The sequence below is a fragment of the Macrobrachium rosenbergii genome, chromosome 53, assembly GCF_040412425.1.
Source record: "Macrobrachium rosenbergii isolate ZJJX-2024 chromosome 53, ASM4041242v1, whole genome shotgun sequence".
Taxonomy (NCBI): Eukaryota; Metazoa; Arthropoda; class Malacostraca; order Decapoda; family Palaemonidae; genus Macrobrachium; species Macrobrachium rosenbergii.
The window spans coordinates 51,334,698-51,357,726 of NC_089793.1; the positions used below are offsets into that span (position 1 = coordinate 51,334,698).

The 23,029-nt window shown below is 41.5% G+C and overlaps 1 protein-coding gene across 1 annotated transcript; it reads right to left on the reverse strand.

Moving 5' to 3' along the window:
* Window positions 1–1,252: 1,252 nt before the first annotated feature.
* On the reverse strand, window positions 1,253–22,366 carry LOC136834451 (uncharacterized). The gene is made up of 4 exons (XM_067097053.1): window positions 21,884–22,366; window positions 3,292–5,773; window positions 2,641–2,838; window positions 1,253–1,859 (listed from the first exon to the last, which is right to left on the reverse strand). Exons 2-4 carry the CDS (start codon window positions 5,672–5,674, stop codon window positions 1,696–1,698), a joined length of 2,745 nt encoding a protein of 914 aa, XP_066953154.1. The 5' UTR covers window positions 5,675–5,773; window positions 21,884–22,366; the 3' UTR covers window positions 1,253–1,695.
* Between the last annotated feature and the right edge of the window lie 663 nt (window positions 22,367–23,029).

Genomic DNA, 23,029 nt, shown 5'->3' on the forward strand with positions numbered 1-23,029 from the left:
GGCTAATAAAACACCCAGTGTAAGCACTCGGTGTATTTGCAAAGCTTAAACATTCACCAAACTATAACAAAATCATCCTTGGAATTTCAGCATTTCCATATAGATGGATAGATAGATATGTAGTTAGGTCTATTGACGACAATATTATAGTTATAAAAATGCAACAGGTTTTCAAATATGGTCCAAGAAAAGGGCATAAAAGACAAACAAATAAATCTCAAAAGTCACAAAAACATGTCAAAGCAGAACAATGAAAAAAAACATCATATGACATTTCACAACACTGTTACTTTTACAAGTGGAACTTCAAATTCAGCGAAGTAAAGCAGAAGCCTTGATGCGTAAACATTTCAGCAGAACCTTCATGAATGACCACTCCTTTCTTCACCTGCAAAACAACATAAAGGAAGCTGATAGACATAAGGATAACAGCAACATCGAGAAAGCCAATCAACTCCTTTTAGCAGTTCTTAGCCATTTCCTCATCTATATGTAGACAGAATTCAGAGTATTGTTTGACACTGCCCTGACATGTGGCGATGATCTGAAAGTGTCCCCAATACTTGTCAGATTGGCCAACAACAACATTTTGGCAATAGGCCACAAACTAAGATGCGAGGCAGAAGACGTAAAGACGGCATCAGAGAATGCAGCATGAGTGAATATTATAATATATATATATATATATATATATATATATATATATATATATATATATATATATATATATATATATATATATATATATAGCTGGGTCTAAAACTCTTGAAGGTGATCCTTACTAGTAAGCAAACATGACAGTGCATATGTAATTTATATATAGAACAGCATAACTTGAATTATGGAAGGACAGTTCTCTTATTTATATAGAGAGAGATCCCTGTTGAATATGGCCTTAATACTAATACAATTAAACATTTGAATAGTCTGTCTCTTAATGATTTATCCAGTCATTTGAAAACAACACTGTTAATACATCAGAGAAAAGAAGCATTTCCTTTCCTTTGCTGTCAGTGACAGCATAACAGAAGCACAGAAAAGATGGCTCAGAGTGCCATCAGGTGGCTTGGTCTGCAATTATGGACTCAAAGATCTTACATGGGACTGACGTTAGACAAGATTGGACCTGTTTTGTAAACTGGGGGCACATTACCTAGTTTCCATCCCTGTGGTGCCTTTCGTTGTTCTGCACTTTTTTCTGTATTGTTTATGTAGGTGAGGAACTACTGTATCTCCTCTAGTGACTCTTTAATTTCTCTTGGATGAATCCCATCCGGGCCTGGAGATTTGAACTCGTTTAGTTTTTCTGCTTTGTTTTTAACGTCTTCTGTAGATATTTTGTCAGGCGGTTCTGCACTTTCATACTTAATAGCTGGTTCAGGCACTGAGGTGGTGTCTTCAATTGTGAAAACACTTGTAAAAAACTTACGAGAGAGAGGTGCAGTGAGGGATAGACTCACTGTTGATGAGCTTCTGTGGGCTTTCCATCGGCTTGAGTAATACGGGTGTTAATATTGACAGTGCCCTCTCTCTCTCTCTCTCTCTCTCTCTCTCTCTCTCTCTCTCTCCAAAGAATAATAACACTAAAGGAATAAAAGACACCATTTGCACTTTTCCAAAAGATCTTCATAAGAAACAACTGCAATTGTTTTTCTTCTCTTCTTCTTCTTCTGCTTCTTCTTCTGCGTCTTCTTCTTAGTCAGTCCACAGGTTACTGTTTAATTTTCCAAGTCCCTTGTCCCTGCAGAGTGTCTTCAGTTCTTCAGCGTCACCAATCTTTGCACCAGAAGGTTCCAAAATAGTTATTGACCTCAAAGGCCGAACACTTAGCGACTGGAGTAGGAGCTTTACGTCCTGATCTGAGGAAAGACAAAAATGGTAGGATATTAACACCTACTGTACTTGACCTGCACACACTCTTGATCAGCACTTGCACACACACACACACACACACACACACACACACATATATATATATATATATATATATATATATATATATATATATATATATATATATATATATATATATATATATATATATATATATATATATATATATATATATATATATATATATATATATAATGTCTAGAATCACTGTACAGTTATAACTTAGAGGAAATCAGGAGGTTAAAATAGAAATAGCATAAAATGTAATTAATTTCAACACTCTTATTTACCATTATATTTAAAGTCTTCCTTTTCCTAGCCTCTCTCCGCCTGATATCCTTGCTTCTTTTTTATTCTGCTCACATAATGGAGGAAAAGTTAAGTATACCTTAGTTTTACCAGACCACTGAGGAGCTGATTAACAGCTCTCCCAGGGCTGGCCCGAAGGATTAGACTTATTTTACGTGGCTAAGAACCAATTGGTTACTTAGCAACGGGACCTACAGCTTATTGTGGAATCCGAACCACATTATAGCGAGAAAGGAATTTCTATCACCAGAAATAAATTCCTCTAACTCTTCATCAGCCGGACGCGGGGATTGAACTCCGGCCCATCGAGTGACAGTCTGAAGCTCAACCGACTCAGCCAACGAAGGGCTACATAATGGAGGAGGTGGATACAAGAAGGGAAAGGAAAAGGAACAGTTTCTTTCGGGACGGTTGACTCTTGATGATACTGACACTCACCTTTATATAAGTAAATCCTTAAATCTATTGTGGCTTCTTCCCTTTTTGTTCGAATCGTCCTGTTTATGACTTGGGCAACACGATTCTCGGTAGCATTTCTCATGTGGTATATCAGTCTCAGTTCCTTTGCTGAGGTCATGAGAGAAATGGGACACAGGCTGTCTAAGTCTTGGTATCCATCAACGTCAATGACCAAAGCTGTGGGATGGAAAAATGAGAGGAATTTATTTTGTTTAGAGTCATTGATATTATCATCTACAACAACAGAAAATAATAAGTGAGAAGCAGCACAACTAAACTGTTGCTGTTTTCATTGTTATATAAAACACACACACACACACACACACACACACACACACACACACACACACATATATATATATATATATATATATATATATATATATATATATATATATATATATATATAATGATAATGAGGCTGAGAAAACACATTCCGATGTATTTGCATAATTCTTTAAAGTCTCTTATCAAATGAGACGAGCAATTCAATGACATGAAGAGGTCATTACCAAAGATGCAGAAGAATAAGCAGAGAATAACTAAAAAGCTAAAGTTAAACGTTTGAGTTATGTCTAAAGGTTTTAGTACTTTATAATTAATGGAGTAAAGCTCGACGTTCCCACTTACTTAATTCATCCACTGGACGCAAATCCTGTTTTGAAAGTTCTGCGCAATCCCTTAGGTCTCTCCGCAGCCAAACCTCTGTATGAATGTCGGATTCATTTGCAGCCCGCAGAGTTTCATCGAGCTGCGAAAGATCTCTTAGTTCATTTGATGAAAATCTCAATAAAATCTTTTTGGGCCTCAGTTGACACAGCAAGGACGGTAGGACATAAAGACTCTTGGTTTGTGTAAATCTCACTCCCTCCTTCAGGGAAGTTTTTCTCTCCATCTGTGATACAAGTGATTCCAAAACCCTACCGTCCAATCTAGTTTCAATACATGGTTCTAAAAGGTCATCATGTACATTAGAGAGCCTGTCTGATGCAGTGAGTTCATGTAATTCATTTATTGTCTCATACAATACATCTCTCTCAGTGCTGTAAAGTATTCCTGGTATGAAGGAAATGACTTCTCTTAATTCCCAAAATAACTGGTGTGGATCACTTCCATCCCATAGTCCTTTCAATTTCAGCACCTCTCGAATTATCTTTCCTCCTTTTGACCTTCTGATTGACGTGATGATGTCATCGCAGATATTGCCTGCAGCTGCAAACTCCTGCTCACTTTTGTGTCTATGGCAGTACACCTTTACAGTCTTCAGAGACTCCCGTTTTTTCTTTATGGAGAAATAGGATGACATGATGGCATCAAAGTTTCGATGTAGCTCTGGGCTACAAATCTTCTTTTTGAAGCGTCTTACATCTGCCTCAGACCATTCAGATTTTTCCTCAGTGTAATGCTTCAGAGACCATTTTCTGTACAGTGCGTCAAATTCCTCTAGTGATTCATCAGAGATTCCTGTCTTGTCGGAGATTCTCATGATCTTGTGCTTTCTCAGCAGTAAGTAGACTGAGGTCCTGGGGCTCATTTCATCCCTTAAGTCTGGACGCTCAATATAATGGAGAATGAACAGGTTAAAATACAAAGGGGTTTGCAGGATGGCTCTAGTGCCAGTGTCCATTTCTTCTATTTTCTGAAGCAGCTCTTTTTTCATTTGCTCCACTTGAGTGACATCATCATTCACCATGTGGCTAATGAGCTTTTTTGTGAGCAATTTCATATCCACTTCCTGAAGACCTGAAACAGTGAGGTTGATTCTGGAACGTTTTCCTTTGTTCACAATATTTGTTAGTTCCTCGATATCCCCTGGACGTGTTGTGACAACAAACGTCATGTTGTTTGAATGAAGTGCTAAAACGTCTTCAAATAGCTTTCTAGATTTCTCATTGACCTCATCATAGCCATCACATAAGACCAAACACTTTGAACACAGGACGACCGATTTGACAAGGTTAAAAGGAAATAGAGCGACAGTTCTTGGAATCAAGCTTCTAAGGTAGTCATCAAAGTTGTCATGGTCATGATTTCGAAACTCCATTGAGATTAGAAATGAGAAGGAAGAGAGTTCTGGCATATCTGTTCTCTTCTTGCACCATCCCTCCACATAGGAACGAAGAATTGTGGTCTTTCCAGAACCTGCATCACCAGATATAATTACAACATCAAATTCTTTTCCCATTTTGTCTTTGTTGAGGATTTCATTTTGATATACAGTAACACTTTTATTGTCATAGGGACCTCCATTTAACCCTTGATCATACGCCACTGGTAAACAGACCATGATGTTACTTGGATCTGTAGTACCATACTGAGGAAGCCAGTCGTAGGGCAGAATCAGACAGAAGCGTTCATTACGCCACTGGAGTTCTGCTTCAGAGGATTTTTGTATCATGTCAGACAACTCAAGCTGAAACCCTTCTATTTCATCTTTAAGCCTTTGTATATCCTGAGGGTTTGAAGGATCATATTTCTCACGGATCTTTTCTAGGGGCTTTGAAACAGCATCTTGAATCTCTGCTTTAAGATCGTCAATCCAAGCACTGTGTTTTGGAAAGATAAATTTGGTTTTCTCAAGAGTTTCCTGGAGCACTGCTTGAAATTTAGCGAGTCTACGCTCCAAATCAGTGTGTGTCATATTATGGGCTTCATGGCTAACAGAGTTCCTCTCATCTTTTATTTTTTTCATTAATCCTCTGAGTTCCTCACCAGGGTCATTCACCCCTTTTAGCCAAAGAACCTGGCAGATTTTGTTCATCACTGTGATGTTGAGATTTTCCGGAAGCTCATTTGTAAGGCTTTTTATTTCATTGACACTGAAAGGACTTTCCCTACCAAGTGGAACTTGGTTGTCGATGAGAATCTGTCGTATGCTCTTGTGTTGTCCTTGGAGAAAGAAGGAGGTGTATATGAAATGAAACACCTTCTTCCCATACTTCATCACAAAATGGTAATACCTCAAGCATCTTAAATCTTCAGGAGGAAGAACTGATTTTGAGGAGAAAGCCATGTTTTCTTAATATCAACGCTGGGAGCCTAAGCTTAGGACAGAGAGAGTCTATGCTTGCAGGTCCATGTTTTCTCTTGCAAAAGACTTCAAAAAAAGAACCTGAGAAAAAGAAGAGAATAAGAGCAGTTAAGAGCAGGAAACAGAATGAGACAAACATCAGTAATGATCATAACAAGAGAAGTAATGTTAACATCAACTTTCACTTGACTACTCATGATGAGATCAATAGGAGACAGAGAATTTGAGGGACTGGAGGAGGAAGGGAAGAGACTGATGGAGGTGGAGACTGGAGAAGGGGAAGGAAGCAGACACAAGGAAGCTTTGAAAATAGAGAAATCTCCTCTCTCTCTCTCTCTCTCTCTCTCTCTCTCTCTCTCTCTCTCTCTCTCTGTTGGAAAGAAGGAAATGAAAAAATGGATTCAATCAAACAGTCGGGAAGGAAATAGGTTTGGTGTGAGGGAGGCATGTAGAAAGTATCTCTCTCTCTCTCTCTCTCTCTCTCTCTCTCTCTCTCTCTCTCTCTCTCTCTCTCTCTCTCTCTCTCTTTGTTTGATATATGGAAAGATAAAACGATTCATTCATATAGTTAGGAGATAAATCAGTTTTGGGAGTAGGGATGGATTGCAGGAAGTATCTCTCTCTCTCTCTCTCTCTCTCTCTCTCTCTCTCTCTCTCTCTCTCTCTCTCTCTCTCTCTGTTAAAAAGGAGTAAAGAAAATAGGAACTCACTCAAACAGTTTTGGGTTTGTGGTAGAATGCAGGAAGTACCTTTCTCTCTCTCTCTCTCTCTCTCTGTTGCAAAGGAGTAAAGGAAAAAGAAACCAAATGAAACAGTATAGAGGGATGAATGGATTTTTATTTAGCATTTCCCAACGTTTTGTGAGACAGAGACAGAGAGACAGAGAGAGCGAGTGTAATTGTCGTTAGTGAGTGTTTCGGTTGTTGGGAGAGGGATAAGGGTCGTTAGTTGAAGTTTGTTTACGGCGCTGTCTGTCTGTGAGAATGTGAAGGAGGGTTTTTTTTTTGTTGTTGAGAGTCTTTAGTCAGAGCTAGTGCCGGTCAGTTTTTTCTCGTGTTGGACAGTTTTCGTATGCTTTTCCGGGAGTTGTTGGTTTTTATTGTTGGTGTGCTGTTTATTGTGTGTGTGTTCTGTTTCTTTTTTTTTTGTATTTCCTTGTTGTGTTTGTGGTTGTGGTTGTTACGGCGGCCTTAATCCATCTCCCAGCAACCGAGGATCAGGGTGAGTGTTGTGTGTGGTTTTTTTTTTGTGTTTTGAATTCTGCCACAACAGGAGGGTAAACAGTTTGGGGGTGGTTGTGGAATATAGGAAGTATCTCTCTCTCTCTCTCTCTCTCTCTCTCTCTCTCTCTCTGTTGAAAAAAAGGAAAGAAAAAGAGACTCGATCAAAGACTTGGGAGGGAGAGCAGTTATTCCAACACTGATACAAGTTCCCTCAATCGTTTCTTAGCATTGGCCTCATGCACAAATGCTTTTATGTGCTCTGCCTGGAGTAGAATCCCGTCTACTATTATTGGACGTTAATCTTTTTCCACTTCCCTTCCACCAAACTGATGTTTGAGTGTTAAGTGTCATTTATTCTCCAGTGAATTAACTTTCTAGACAGAGAGAAAAGTTTATCAGTGTTTTGATATCACAGAATCAAAAAAGCCGGGATCTCGAGTGGTTGGGGCCGGGTTTACGCACCTTTGTGCTGAGCAGTGATACCTTCGGGTTTGGGAAGAAACATACCATACAGTTTCTAAGTTTTTTCTCCCTCTGTGATCTAGTGTTGTCTGTTCTGCGAGGCAGAAATGAATTTCTGACTGTGGTTCTAGTGAAAGAAACCAGGAAAATGAAACGGAAAACGCGCTTCTCGTCGATGTAAGGGAATAGCAGGAAAAGGGAAGATTTGTGCAAAGTTCTTGTCACCAGTTTCTATCAACTGCATTCTTTGTGTGCTAAGTGTCGCAGACACTATTGTTCTCATTCTCTGACTCGTACCGAATGCGAGACGTGCCCAGCATCTCAATGGGAAAAGCATGACAAGAGGGGAGAGAAGAAATCTACGTCGACTCTCAGGGATACAGTTCCCTCCATTACCTGCATCTCCTCTCCCGCTATCTTTGTTCCTTCTCCACTCCCCGCCACTACTGGTAGGAACTTTCCAACTGTTTCTTCCCCTGAACAGAAGAATATTCAACAGGTGATGATATCACCGCTGTTTAAGTTCTTTAACAAAGGGTCTGAGAGTGCTAATGCAGTGGGGAGCACAGAGAAAACGGAGGAAAGTAAGGGTGTGGGCAGGGATCCCAGTAGTCCCTCCCCCAGCCAGACATGGATCAGCGGATACCATCCATCTAGCCTGATACCAGGGACCAGCAGATACCGGCAGAAGAGAGGGAGAGCTAACACTACCGAGTCAGAATCCTCCCTCGAACAGGCGGCAGGTTCTATGAAATGGCGTCAAATAGATTCTTCCACTGAAAAATATGATGAGCAAAGAGATGACCATCGTTCAGTTTTGGAAAAGAAGTAAGCTAAGAAGAAATGCCAGTTGTACCCATCAGAGAGCATCTCCCATTCACATTCCAGAAGCATGACTTGGCACGTTGCTTCCTTGAAACACGGAAGACATGGGGAGAAGTACCATCCCTCCCGTCAATGGGCCAGACACCAGTCTGTTACTTCTAGGGACACCTGGTAACGTTCTAGAAGTGTGATTCGACGCGGTACCTCCTTCAAAGGTGGACGTCTCAGAGAGACAAACCATCCAGTGCCTCACATATCCATGCACTGAACGGGTACTCCCTGTTCCATAAGGTCTGTAGACACCTCCCACTCATGCTTGAGGGGCGTGATGTGACACGGTAATTCCATCAGGGATATACATCATGAAAGAAAGAGCCATCCTGCGCATTGAAGACCCAGGCACCAAGATGGCACTCAACGTTCCACATGGTCTGATGATCCCAGTCTCGCTCGTTCTGGCAGTCCCTGTGCCACCAACAAGAATCTGTGTTGGAGCAGTGGCTCGAGGAGACAAACCACGAAGCCAGAGATGTACATACACGGTGTCCATCACAGTTCCTTGAGTTGGGAAGAGGATGAGGAACTGCGAGTACACCCACTCCATGATGGCAGACCCGAGTCAAGGGAATGGTCTCGTACATGTGCTCAATCCCATTCATAGAGTAACTGAGAGAGGTCAGAGTCTTGTTCCCCCTTTTACCGTTCAACAAGACCTGCAAACAGTAGGAGAAGGAGGTATCAAGTATCACCTGATACTCCTTCACGAAGACATCCAAACAAAAACACCCAGTTTCTGGAAAGGAGGGGGCGAGTGTGAAAGATTGAGGGCAGTTAGCTCATGATTTTTCAGAAGAAGGAGTGAAATTTGTAACTCTTATCCATATGATATGGAAAATTTTGGATCACTTGGAACCTGGGGACGAGGTAACCAAGGATTTTGTTGACTCCTCTTTAATGGAACAGGTGAAGGATACCATACCAGAAGCCAAGAGGTCCATCTGCCTCCCATTAACTAAGATGGTGAGGTCTGTAATAAAGGAAGTAGATATTCAAATAGCAGGAGAAGAAGGTTCCTTGGCTGCCTCCAGGTCTCAAATATTGCTGCCTCCTTTGGCATGACAGGCAAAATATTATCTTTCAGTAAAACCAGCTTCTCTTCCCAGGATAGTGGACGGGACACTACTCCGGTTGTCTGAAAATGCATCAGTGGTCTATTTACGTCAAATAGGCACGAAATTCACCAGTAGAGAAATGGTGAATTTTGAATTAACCTTAGGGAGGACATTGAGAGCTGCCTCTTGGCTTGACAACTGTCAAGGGGCATTGTTAAAAATAATAGGAAGGACTGTCTCCTTTAAGTCTTGGATGGTCATCAAGGACTTTTTCTCTCCATCCAGGAAATTCCTAAAATACTTGACAAAATATATAGTAAATCTGTGGGTTAATGTACTGTTGGAAAAAGAGAATCTCTCATCTTGGTAGCCCAAAGACAATTCTCATCAGGCAGTTGGTTGAACTTGACAAACAATGCTGTGTCAGGTATGTCTGTAATCTCTTCAAGAACATTTGGATCAGGCACTTGCAAACAGGAGAGAGGAAGAAAAATACATTTATACCATTGTCATCAGTTAGACCAGCCCTGAGAAGATGGTCCTACAGTTCCAGCAACTGGGGTAGACTGACAAGACCTACAGGACAGACTTTTTAGCAGAGGTTTTGTTAAGACTCCCAATCTTCCAGAGGAAGATCATGAGAAGAAGGAAGACAGCCCTACTATTCCACTGTGCCACCCCCCCCCCCTCCACGTGCCGGTGGACGTAATGGAACAGGCAAGAGAGGAGCCAGTAGATGAGAAATAGAGCTTCCCCCATCCGCTTCAACAGACCAGGATTGGGGGCTGCTTGGGGAACAAGTGGTCAGAGTGGCAGAAAGCCAGAGCAGAGGAATGGACTGTCCAGAATCCCAGGAAGGGGTACATCCTAATTTTGAGCAGAAACCCCTCTTGACTCCAATACCACTCAAATTCCCTTCCTACTGAAAAGACTCCCCGAAGCAGAGAGCTCTTCAACAAGAAGTCCGGATCATGCTAGACAAAGTGTCTGTAGAAAAAGTGAAAGACAGGTCATCAGGATTTTCTGGTAGAGAAGGCATCAGACAGTTGTGGCCCCATCATAGATCTGTCAATGTTGAACAGATAACTTTGCATAACTCCATTCAAAATGGAGACACCAAAATCAGTGCTAGCAGAGATCAAGGAAGGAGACTTCACGATCTCCTTGGATCTACAAAACATATATCTCCAAATCCCAATTCGTCCTTCCTCCAGGAAATTCCTACGATTTGTCTCAGGGAAAGTCACTTACCAATTCAGGGCATTCTGCTTCGGCCTAGCGACAGCTCCCCAAGTATTCACCAGTCTTCAACTAGTATCAGAATGGGCCTATAAGAGAAGAATTCATCTATGGAGATACTTAGACAATTGTCTCATTCTGACACTGACAGCAGAACAGGCCAAGAGAGACAGGGACTTGTTCTTGAATATGTACAAGACCCTAGGAATTCTCACCAACTACAAGAAATTGGACCTAATACCAGCTCAATGCATCAGATACTTGGGCATGAAGATAGACACTCAGAAGTCGAAGGCCTTCCTGTCACAGGAGAGAATAGTCAAGTTCCTGTAAATTTTGACCAAGTTCCTTTCCAGTTCTCTCCAACCAAAGAAGAATTGGCAAATTCTGATGGGACATCTGGTCTCTTTGGAAAACTTGTACCAAGGGGCAGAGCCCACATCCGTTCCTTACAGTGGAGCTTAAAGGAGACAGATGGAAATCAGAAAAGAACAGGGGAGGACCTGATTGCACTGACAGAGAGGAACAGGCAGGATCTGCAGTGGTGGAGAGACCCACAGAACCACTTACAGGGACTGCAGTTAACCTAGTTAACTCCAGAGATGCTAGTATTCTTATATGCATCCCAAAAGGGGTGGAGCACCCACCTAAACAGAAGGTGTGCTTCAGGGAAACGGAGTGGAAAGGAATGTCAGGAACACATCAATATCCTGGAGATGAAAGCACCCTGGTTGGCACTACAGCACTTTCAAGAGTGCCTTCAAGGGAAGACAACAGCAGTCATGAGCGACAACATCTCTAGATAATGGGGACGGAATGGTCTTTGGAACAGGCAGTAGTGGACAGACTGTTCAGGTTGTGGGAGGGTCCCACACTGGATCTTTTTGCAACATCGAGGAACCACAAACTGCCCCTTTACTGCTCACCGGTCCCCAACAAAAAAAAAGGCTGTCATGCAAGACACATTCCAACACCAGTGGGACAACTTGGTTGTGTGCATGTTCCCTCCATTCAGCCAGATCTGGAGAGTAATAAACAGGTTATTCATCTCCCATGGTCTGAGGATGATGTTGGTAGCTCCATAGTAGCCTCAAGCAGAGTGGTATGCAGATCTTCTCCACCTGTTAGTAGACATTCCAAGATGTCTGCCTCTAACACCAAATCTGTTGAGACGGGCACAGCAGCCGAGTACATCAAGCAGTAGCCGCCATCCAACTTCAAGGATGGGAGACTATCCAGCGACTTCTCAGAAAGAAAGGTTTTTCAAGGTAAGTTGCAGGGGTCCTTGCCAATTCAGTTAGACAATCCTCCCTCAACCTCCACCAAGGAAAGTGGAAAGTCTTTCTGGACTGGTGCAATGAAAGGAATTTACATTCCCTCAAAACAACTATAAAGGATGTAGCAGATTTCCTCCTTTTTCTTTAGCATAATAACCTCTCTGTGTCGACAGGGAAAGGCTAAACAGCCACCCCTCTAAAGTTTTTAAAGCAAGTGGCACAGGCTTGTCAACGTCATGGGAACTCTCTGATATGATGAAACACTTCAAAAAGATTTGTTCCCCCAGAGGACTGAAATCACCTGAGTGGAGTGTAACCAAAGTTCTGGATTCTTTGACCAAGTCTTCCTATGAACAAATCAAGACTGCTTCAGACTGAGACTTGACTTTGAAAACAATGTTCCTACTAGCACTGGCATCAACAAAGAGAGCAGGAGAAATTCATGCCCTCTTTTACGACGTCACTCATACCTGTGGTTGGATGGAGTTGGCGTTTACTTTTCTCCTGGGCTTCATAACAAAGACACAAAACCCCTCTACACATTACCCAAGGTTTGATGGTTTTCCAATTCCCTCTCTCAAGGACCTTGTGGGTAACGAACAGGAAGAAATGTTACTGTGCCCAGTCAGAGCTGTGAAAGCATACCTGAAAAGCATAGCCATCAACAGACCAGCCAAATGTAGACTGTTCTTAAGTACAGCCTGACTAAGAAGGAAATATCAAAGAACACAATATCTTTCTGGTTAAGAGAGGGATAAGAAAAGCCTACGGCTCTGGAGGAGGTGCAAGTCCTGTCCCGACCAGAGTTAAGGCACATGTCATCAGAAGTATAGGTCTTATAGTAGCCTTGAAGAAAAACTACTCTGCAGGACAAGCCCTGCATGACCGGGTTTGGAAGAGACAGACTACCTTTACATCTTTCTATTTAAAAGATGTAACACATAGATCACTAGATACCTTCAACTTGGGTCCGGTAGCACCAGATCAACAAGTGGTGTAAGACGCTGAGCAGCCACATATCTCTGTTAGAAGACGTAGAGCTGGCCTTACAGCTCCGTCACACCACATGGATGGAACTCCGGAATATCAAGAGTGCCTTTTACAGATTGAACCATTTCTTGCTCTATTTTTCTTTCTAAGAGATCGTCCTCCACCCTTTTTACGAGTCTCTTGTCATATGATGTTGGGGGCTTGTATCCGTGTTGGAATAAATAACAAATTAAAACAGAAATTTGTAATTTCCTAACATACAAACCCACATCATCGTATGAGTAGAGTTACTTTCTAATGCCACCCTCTTTGCCCGATCTCTCTCTCCTACTGCGAACATACTGCACAGTGACACTCGGGCTAATTCAACGATTGAGGGAACAAAGGTCATGATAGGTTGTAGGGGCTGGGGAGCTCCTCAGAACGAGTCTACTTATAGCCGTGATGCGCTTGCACGACTGGGCATCTCCTGTCATATGATGATGTGGGTCTGTATACTAGGAAAAATGCAAATTTCTGTTTTTTATTTGTTATTTTTTGGAGTGTGGGTGGAATATAAGAAGTCTCTCTCTCTCTCTCTCTCTCTCTCTCTCTCTCTCTATATATATATATATATATATATATATATATATATATATATATATATATATATATATATATATATATATATATATGTATATATATATATATATATATATATATATATATATATATATATATATATATATATTATATATATATATATATATATATATATATATATATATATATATATATTATATATATATATATATATATATATATATATATATATATATATATATATATATATATATATATATATATATATATATATATATATATATATATATATATATATATATATATATATATATATACTTTTGAAAAAAAAGAAAGGAAAAAAGAATTCAGTCAAACAGTTGGTAGGGAAATCATATTTACAGGTTGGGTCGAATGTAGGAAGTATCTCTCTCTCTCTCTCTCTCTCTCTCTCTCTCTCTCTCTCTCTCTCTCTCTCTCTCTCTCTCTCTTCTCTTTGTTGGAAAGAAGGAAAGGGAAAAGGGACTCCGTCAAACAGTTGAGAGGGAAATCAGTTTTGGGGTGTAGTCTCTCTCTCTCTCTCTCTCTCTCTCTCTCTCTCTCTCTCTCTCTCTCTCTCTCTCTCTCTCTCTCTCTCTGGAAAAACAAAAGGAAATAGGAACACAGTATATCAGTCGGGAGAGAAGTCAGTTTTTGGGGTTGGGGTGGAGTATATGAAGTCTCTCTCTCTCTCTCTCTCTCTCTCTCTCTCTCTCTCTCTCTCTCTCTCTCTCTCTCTCTGTCTGTGTTGAAACCCAAAAGAGCTAATGCAAAATAGCTAGTTCTGAAATAGTTAGTGCGCAATAAGAGCTAGCGCCACATAGAAGCTAGATTTTAACTTCATATATTATTTGTGCTTGCATGCATATGCATATTATCTGTGCTTGCGTGCACATGCTACAATACTTTCTTTTTTCTCCATCCCTTGCCCCACCAATTTCATTTTGATTAACAGTTATGTTTTTAATCTTTGAATCTACTTTATATATACTATTACTGTTCTGCTCTCGTTATTCGTGTGAAGATTTACTTCTTTCCCAGTAAGGTCATTATTGACAGTGCTACGTAAGAGCTAGTACTATAATAGTCAGTGCGGCATAAGACTAATATTAGTGGTAAAAAACATTTAAAAAGCTAGACTTTTTATTTAAAATTTTTTTAAAAGCTCCATTTTTTATTTTAAAAACTCGTCAAAAATAAATCGTGGTCAGAAAATAAATCGTGAATATTTTAATCAGTATTCAGTACTGCCATTGTTGTAGTGTTTCAATCTTTCCATTAATTTCTTTGGCTATTTTACTTGGTGTCTCCCTTTTTAGTAAGTATATATGGAAACATGAGTATAAATGTATTTATTGTGTGAGTGTGTCCCAGCATGAGAGCGTTTGCCTTTGTGCAACATTTAATTTCATTTTCATTCATTCATCACCATACCAAGTGACCTATTGGGTCCCAGTGCTAGGCTTCTAGCCTAGACCTGTCATTTCATCCAGACCACTGAGCTGACTATTGTCAAACTGAAACAAATATGGAATCCAAATCACAAGACGCCTATTTTCAAAATAAAACAAATATGGAATCCAAATCACATGACGAGTATTGTCAAACTAAAACAAATATTTAATCCAAATCACAAGACGACTATTGTCAAACTGAAACAAATCACAAGACTACTATTGTGAAACTGAAACAAATATGGAATCCAAATCACAAGATGAATATTATGCAAGTGAAACAAATATGGAATTCAGATCCCAAGACAACTATTGTCAAATTGAAACAAATATGGAATTCAGATCCCAAGACGACTATTTTCAAACTAAAACAAATATGGTATCCAAATCAGAAGCCAACTATTTTAAATGTAAAACAAATATGAAATCCAAATTACAAGACGACTATTGTCAAACTAAAACAAATATGGAATCCAAATCACAAAATGACTATTGTCAAACTATAACAAGTATGGAATCCAAATCCCAAGACGACTATTGTCGGACTGAAGCAAATATGGAATCCAAACCACAAGACGACTATTGTCAAGCTATAATATGTATGGAATCCAAATCCCAAGACGACTATTATCAAACTGAAACGAATATGGAATCCAAATCACAAGACGACTATTGTCAAACTATAATAAGTATGGAATCCAAATCACAAGACGACTATTGTCAAACTAAAACAATTATGGAATCCAAATCACAAGACGACTATTGTCAAACTATGACAATTATGGAATCCAAATCCCAAGACGACTATTGTCAAACTGGAACAAATATGAAATTCAAATCACAAGCCGACTGTTGTCAGACTAAAACAAATATGGAATCCAAAACCACAAGACGACTATTTTCAAACTAAAACAAATATGGAATCCAAATCACAAGATGACTGTTGTCAAGCTGAAACAAAAATCTTTAACTATGGCAGAGTTGCCAGTTACCACTTATGTAATACAAATTTTACTGCTGATTTAGACCTAGCTATTTGTCACACTACCCCGTATTGCGCAATAGCTATTTTAGAACTAGCTCTTTTGGCACTATGTATTTTTGGATGATCTCTTTTCAGACTAGCTCTCTCTCTCTCTCTCTCTCTCTCTCTCTCTCTCTCTCTCTCTCTCTCTCTCTCTCTCAGTTGAAAAGAGGGAAAGTGAAAAGAGAACTCAGTCAAGCAGTTGGGAGGGAAATCAGTTTTAGGTGTGGGGTTGGAATGCGGGAAATACCTCTCTCTCTCTCTCTCTCTCTCTCTCTCTCTCTCTCTCTCTCTCTCTCTCTCTCTCTCTCTCTCTCTGTTGAAAATAAGTAAAGTACAAACAAATTCATTCAAACTTTTGGGAGAGAAATCAGAATTGGGAGTGGGACTGGAATGTAGGAAGAATCTCTCTCTCTCTCTCAGTTGGGAGGGAAGTCAGTTTTGGGGGTGTTTAGTTTTAAACGAGAGAGAGAGAGAGAGAGAGAGAGAGAGAGAGAGAGAGAGAGAGAGAGAGAGAGAGAGGAGGGATGACGTTAAATTTATGAAAAAAAGTGAATGCTGTATATGAACGAGAGAGAGAGAGAGAGAGAGAGAGAGAGAGAGAGAGAGAGAGAGAGAGATCACATGAATTTTACAGAAAAAAAGTTTGTACATTGTACATAAAAGAAACAGAGAGAGAGCGGGAATGGCCTTTTGACAGCACAGGCTCTTGCTTGCGTGTATTATTTTCTCCATCTATGTAAAAAAACTCATCATTTATCCAGATTCTTTCAAAAATGTTCATCCCAATTCTTACTTGTCAATCAGATAACGGAATAATAATAAATAATAATAATAATAATAATAATAATAATAATAATAATAATAATAATATGTACTGTTGAATGTGATTGCTGCGTCAGCTGTAATAATCTTGTAGGATTTTTCTCTATATTTCTGATACTGCTTTTTCTCTGGTACTACATCTGGCGAGTAACGTGCCGATGTGATTCATCTTCCGAAGGGAGAAGTCAGTATACGGGAATTTCGCTGATAATTATGTATTTACAAAGTAGTCAAATAAGGACATGATCCTTAGAGTTATAGACAATATAGAAAAAATTTAGGTAGAAGTCAAATCAACGATATGGCCAACGTTTCATTCGGCTTCGACCGAATATGATCACGGCAGTGGTTTGGAGTAGAATGATGACGCTGGTGGAGTCTACTCATTTTACAGTATAGTTGATGGGTCATCAGGGGCCAGGTCACATGCTGAATTTTCATTGGCCAGTGGTGCAATGCTGGTCACCTATTGGCTGGAGAAAGTTCCCTGCAAGCCACTTCTACGCTTGCAGGGTTATGTTACTGCAGCCTGGCGGACCAACGAGGCTGGATCGTGACGTCATGGGGTTGTGTGTGACGTTGTGTGACGTCTCTGTTGCTCAAATTCTCATTGGCTGTGGGGTTCCTGTCCCTGGAGAGTCTCGAATCTCTTCTAAAAACTCCGCTGAAGAGCGCAGGCTGTATCAGTTTGGAACATAGGGTGTCAGAATCTGGTTGAGGTGCTTGGCCAGTCCAGGTGTGGGGGCAGAGGGGATTTCCGTTCTTGTCGGTCTTTACGTTTCTGTACAAATATCTCAAGCTGTAGTCTCCGATGGTGGGAGGGAGGTATACTACTTTGGTCGCTGCAGTAACACTGCTGATGATGTCATTGGCATCTTTCTTTATGCCGTCAGTAGGGTTTCTGGAGAGGCACTCAACTTGGTGTCGTCAGACAATACATCCAGCTTCTGATGGTATTCCGCTGTGTTGATCAGGACGGAGGCTGCTGTCTTGTCTGCACAGCACACTGCGAGGGCTTCAGCAAGCAGGAGAGGCTGCAGGAAGTCAGTGGTCCAGACAAGGTTACGGTTCTCATACTGCTGTTTGGAATTGAGCAGCAATTCAGTCTCTAGGTGCTTCTCTGGGGGTTTCGCCTTTACGATGGTATGGCAGTTGAGTCCTAACAGCAACAGTTAGTTTTCATCGGGAGTAGGCTCATAGTTGGTGAGGTTAATATATCCTGTGGTCTGCTGCAGCATCTGGAGCTTGCCCCCATTGAGTGAAATGAGCTTTCATATGATGTCCCACAGACGTCTTCTATCTTTCCCTCTAAGATGGGTGAGGCATGCCTTGATGTTCTCGGGGTATCTCAGGTCTTGGATTGGTATGTCATTATCTTGTTGGTCATTATCTTGTTGGTTGTCTCTTTCTTGCGTATCAAGATGGTCCTCTCCTTCATGGATGCCAGGAAACTGCAACAAAGAGAGGACATCACCATGTGTCGTGCAGACAAGACAGCAGCCTTCGTCCTGATCAACACGGTGGAATACCATCAGAAACTGGACCTAACCTTGTCTGACAACACCAAGTTGGAGCGCCTCTCCCAAAACCCTACCAATGGCATAAAGAAAGAAGCCAGCGATATCATCAGCAATGTTAATGCAGTGACCAATGCAATACACCTCCCTCCCATCATTTGAGACTACAGCTTGGGATATTTGTATGGAAACGTAAAGACCCACAAGAACGGAAATCCCCTCCGTCCTATCATTAACCAGACGCCTGCCCCCACATACAGACTGGCCAAGCGCCTCAACCAGATACTGACCCTCTATGTTCCAAACAAATACAGCCTGTGCTCTTGAGCAGATTTTTTAGAAGAGATTCGAGACTCTCCAGGGATGGGAACCATCACCTCCTTGGACGTAGAATCCCTGTTTACGAGCAAGCCTATGGACGAGACCATCAAAATCATCATGGACCACGTCTACAGGGACCCCACTACATGCCAACTGAACATCCTGGAAGCACCTCCGCGGGCCCTCCTTGAGATATGTACAAAGGAGGCCCCCTTCTCCAGCCACAAGGTCCAGATGTTCAGGCAGAAGGACTGTGTTGCAATGGGCTCGCCTTTGGGTGTTCTTTTTGTGACCTTCTACATGGGCACAGTGGAGGAGAGGGTCTTCTCTCATATAGGGAAACCCCGCATATATGCCAGGTATATAGAGGACATCTTCATGCAGGCAGAAGACGATCGATGAGGTTGAAGCAGTCCGTCACATGTTCCACCAGTGTACTTCCTTGAACTACACCGTCGAATTCAGCAACAACGGCCGGCTCCCCTTTCTCGACGTCCTTGTCTGCAAAACCAAAGATGGCCTAAGAACCTCTATCTATACCAAGCAGACAAACTTAGGCCTGTGCCTGAATGGAGACAGCGAGTGCCCTGTGAGGTTTAAGAACACCACCATCAAGGCCTATGTCAAGAGGACCCTTACCCACTGTTCTTCCTGGCAGAACACTCACCAAGAACTCAGTTGCATCACCCAGATGCTCATTGATGATGGATACTCGAATAAGCAAATATCCAGAGAAGTATGTACAGCGCTGGATCATTGGCACAGCGAGAGTGAGAGACCGCAGCCCCAACCCCACAACCACATCAAGCTGTTCTGCAAGGCAAGAATGTACTCGCAATACGGAGAGGATGAGGATATAATGAAGAGGATCATTATGGAAAATGTAACCCCTACCAAAGTTGACACCAAACTCAAACTTATCATTTACCAACAGAATTGACGCACCAGGGACCCAATTATGAAAAATAACCCGACCCCGCGACAAGAGACCCTATGAAGCAGACAAATGTGGTCTACCAGTTTTCATGCCCTGCCCATGGATGTCCTGGCACTTACATCAGAATGACCACCATGAAGCTGTCGAAGGGGATCTCATGCCATGCACAAGAAGGTGCTACAAGAAACCACACAAGAAATTTACACCATGAAGCCATCTCCCACGAGAAAATTATCCAGAACACCAAGATTATTGGGAGGGGGTCCCCCACCATCGATGTCTGTGCTTGCTTGAAGCGTTACTCATCCAGCAGGAGAAACCACCACTGAACACGACGCAGGAAGTGCTCTTTCTCCCCACTAATTTAAGAAAAATAATACCAGGACAAGAAAGTAATACCAGAACGAGTGACACCCTTGGCCTTGTAATACCTGATGAGACAAGCAGTCCCTCAGCCAATGTGAATTCGAGCAACAGTGATCTTACACTACGTCACGCACCACCCATTGACGTCACGCTCCAGCCACGTTGGTCCTCTAGGCTGCAGCGACATAACCTTCGAGCCTAAGAAGCGGCTTGCAGGGAACTTTCTGCAGCCAATAGGAGACCAGCATTGCACCGCCACCCAGTGAAAATTCAGCATGTGACCTGCCCCCTGCTGACCCGTTGACTATAAAATGAGTAGACTCCACCAGATTACATGCAAGATATCGCATTGAAGTGATCAACTACCGTTACCACCGACTTGCAGACAGGGTTTGGCAGAAGCTCTCTGACCAAGACGAAGAACTAACGACAGACAGCTTAATTTCTTTAGACGATGAAGACTATAGAACGCACCTCTGGTGGCGACGACTTTCCAGATTCATACAGGACGATTTACCGGACCCCATCTTTGTAGACACTGACAGTGATAGCGACAGGGACAACTAAGGAACTAAAGCATGCTTCAACTAACACTCAGTAACTTTAATCTAAACAGTGGACATGGCTGTGTGCGTGAGCACTCCTGTTGTAACCACAGGCTTGAGTGCACATGCATGCCCACTCGAACAGGACTGTCAAATTAAATTAATTTCAGTAGACGACTGACCACACTGCCACTCTTCGAGAGCGAGAGAGGGTGGGAGGCAGTAGCCTTCCCAGCCCCTTATTACACGATTTTGACATTCGCGCGTCACGTGTGTATGTATTCTGAATGACAGTAGGTGAAGGAAGCATTTTGAATGGATGTGTGTGTGAATGGTAGCCCGCACTAACTGTAGAAGATACTAACACTAACCAAAGGGGAAAGTATAAGGGAAAGGCGGTAATTAGAAAAGCAAGAAGTCTAGTGCTCTTGCTTAGCTAACCCGCCCCCGCCATAGAAAAAAGATATATAAATAAAAGAAAAAAAATAAGGGAAAGGCAGTAATTAGAAAGGAAAGGGGTCCTACACACTTGCTTAGCTAACCCGCAAATGAAATAAAACAAAAAGGAAAAAAATATAAGGGAAAGGAGGCGACCTGGAAATCCCAGTGTAATTCCACCCTGGTATCTTCAACCCTCCCCCGCCAATGCTATAGCCTAAGTCCTACTGCTAACACTAACTAAATGTACTGCACAGTGGTTTGAGTCCTCTTTCCCTCTCCCCCTACAGGGAGGGATGACGATTCCAGTATTGAGCCTGATCGAACAGCTTTGGCTTTCGCCCTTTGCCATACCTTCACTGCACCTAGATAGCCTACAAACACACAGAAATAACCGACAGACCCTAAATTGTAAACTAAATGACAAATGGGTCTGTCCCATTCTTCTTTCCTTCCCCTTATACCTTCCTTTCACCCACCTTTAACCCCCTTCCAAAACCTTATCTCCCTTCCGGGGGACCCTCAGGGGTTTAAATCGATTTGTAATCGAACCCTCACTCTAACCTATCGCCCCCCCCCGCTCTTACCGTACCGTACCGTGTCATCATTCTACTCCAAACCACTGCTGTGATCATATTCGGTCGAAGCCGAATGAAACGCTGGCCACGTCGTTGATTTGACATCTACCTAAATTTTTGTCTATAGTGTATATAACTCTGCAGATGTCCTCCTTATCTGAAACTCACTTTGTAAATACATTATTATCGACGAAATTCTCCCTTACTCGCCAGATGTGGTACCAAAGAAAAAGCGGTAATCAGAAATATAGAGAAAACTCTCTGTCAGCTTGCATTAATCTTGTACATTCAACAGTACATGTCTGGAAGAGCGCCTCTTGCCAGTATACAATAATAATAATAATAATAATAATAATAATAATAATAATAATAATAATAATAATAAGCTGTTTCTATTAGTTATGTTAACTAGAGTGAACTTTGATGATTCTCATCTATAGGATGAAAGCACGACTCACCTTCTTCATCTCCTCTCTCTTCTTCTTCTTTATCTCCTCTCTCATCTTTTTCTTCTTTATCTCCTCTCTCTTCTTCTTCTTCTTCTTTATCTCCTCTCTCTTCTTCTTTCTTCTTCTTCTTCCTCTGTTCACACACTGTCCATGATTGCACTTTCTGCTGAGTCCCAGAATTTAATGAGGGCGTATTCTGTCACTGAATAACACGTACTACTTGGAGTCCTCTGAAAGAGAGCGAGAGAGAGCGCGCTCTGAAGGATATTGCATCACTCTATTTCCTGAGAGAGAGAGAGAGAGAGAGAGAGAGAGAGAGAGGAGAGATGTCGACGAAATGGAGATAATTATTCTCTGAATTTTTTCTTCAGCCTTTGTTGTTTCCCGTTTTTGTCTAAATGTCACCATCGCCATTACTGTTGAATGGCCACGAGAAAACACACGGCACAGCAACAGTAAACAACAACAAAAGAGTGAGGGAGTGTGTGCATCCTGTCTCTGTCTCTTCTTCTTCTTCTTCTTCTTCTTCTTTTTATTATTATTATTATTATTATTATTATTATTATTATTATTATTGTTGTTGTTGTTCTTGTTCTTGTTGTTGTATTTGTTGTTTTGTTGTTGTTGGAGTGTTCTTATGGAAATGGATTCCCCACGGCTGCATATCGAATGTCTACCATTTGGCTATAGAGGAAGCGATTATTCCACAAACGCCAGCATTTAAGCTCCTAGAGAGAGAGAGAGAGAGAGAGAGAGAGAGAGAGAGAGAGAGAGAGAGAGCTGCAGGTATCATATATAGACAGAGCGTCGTCTGTAGCTGGCAGTAACCGATGGGAACTGCTGCAAGCGACGACAGGAGAGAGAAAGCTCAAGTGGGATTTGCTGTGGTTGTGAGGAGACGAAGGACAACATTATTGCTTCAAGTGTTGCCTATCGGTATTCTGCTTCACACTGATCATTGTTGCTATATATATACCCCTTACGGTTGCTTGGTGGAAGTTGCTGCAGGTTTTACTGAGACAGTTGCTGTAGCTATCAATGTGAGCAATGCTTTGAGAATGGCTATAGAGTGCACTCTGATGTGGGATTTCACATGGGCTCTATTCAGTGGTGTTTCTTCGGCGTTGCAGTCATGTTCATCAGAGTTAGATTGGC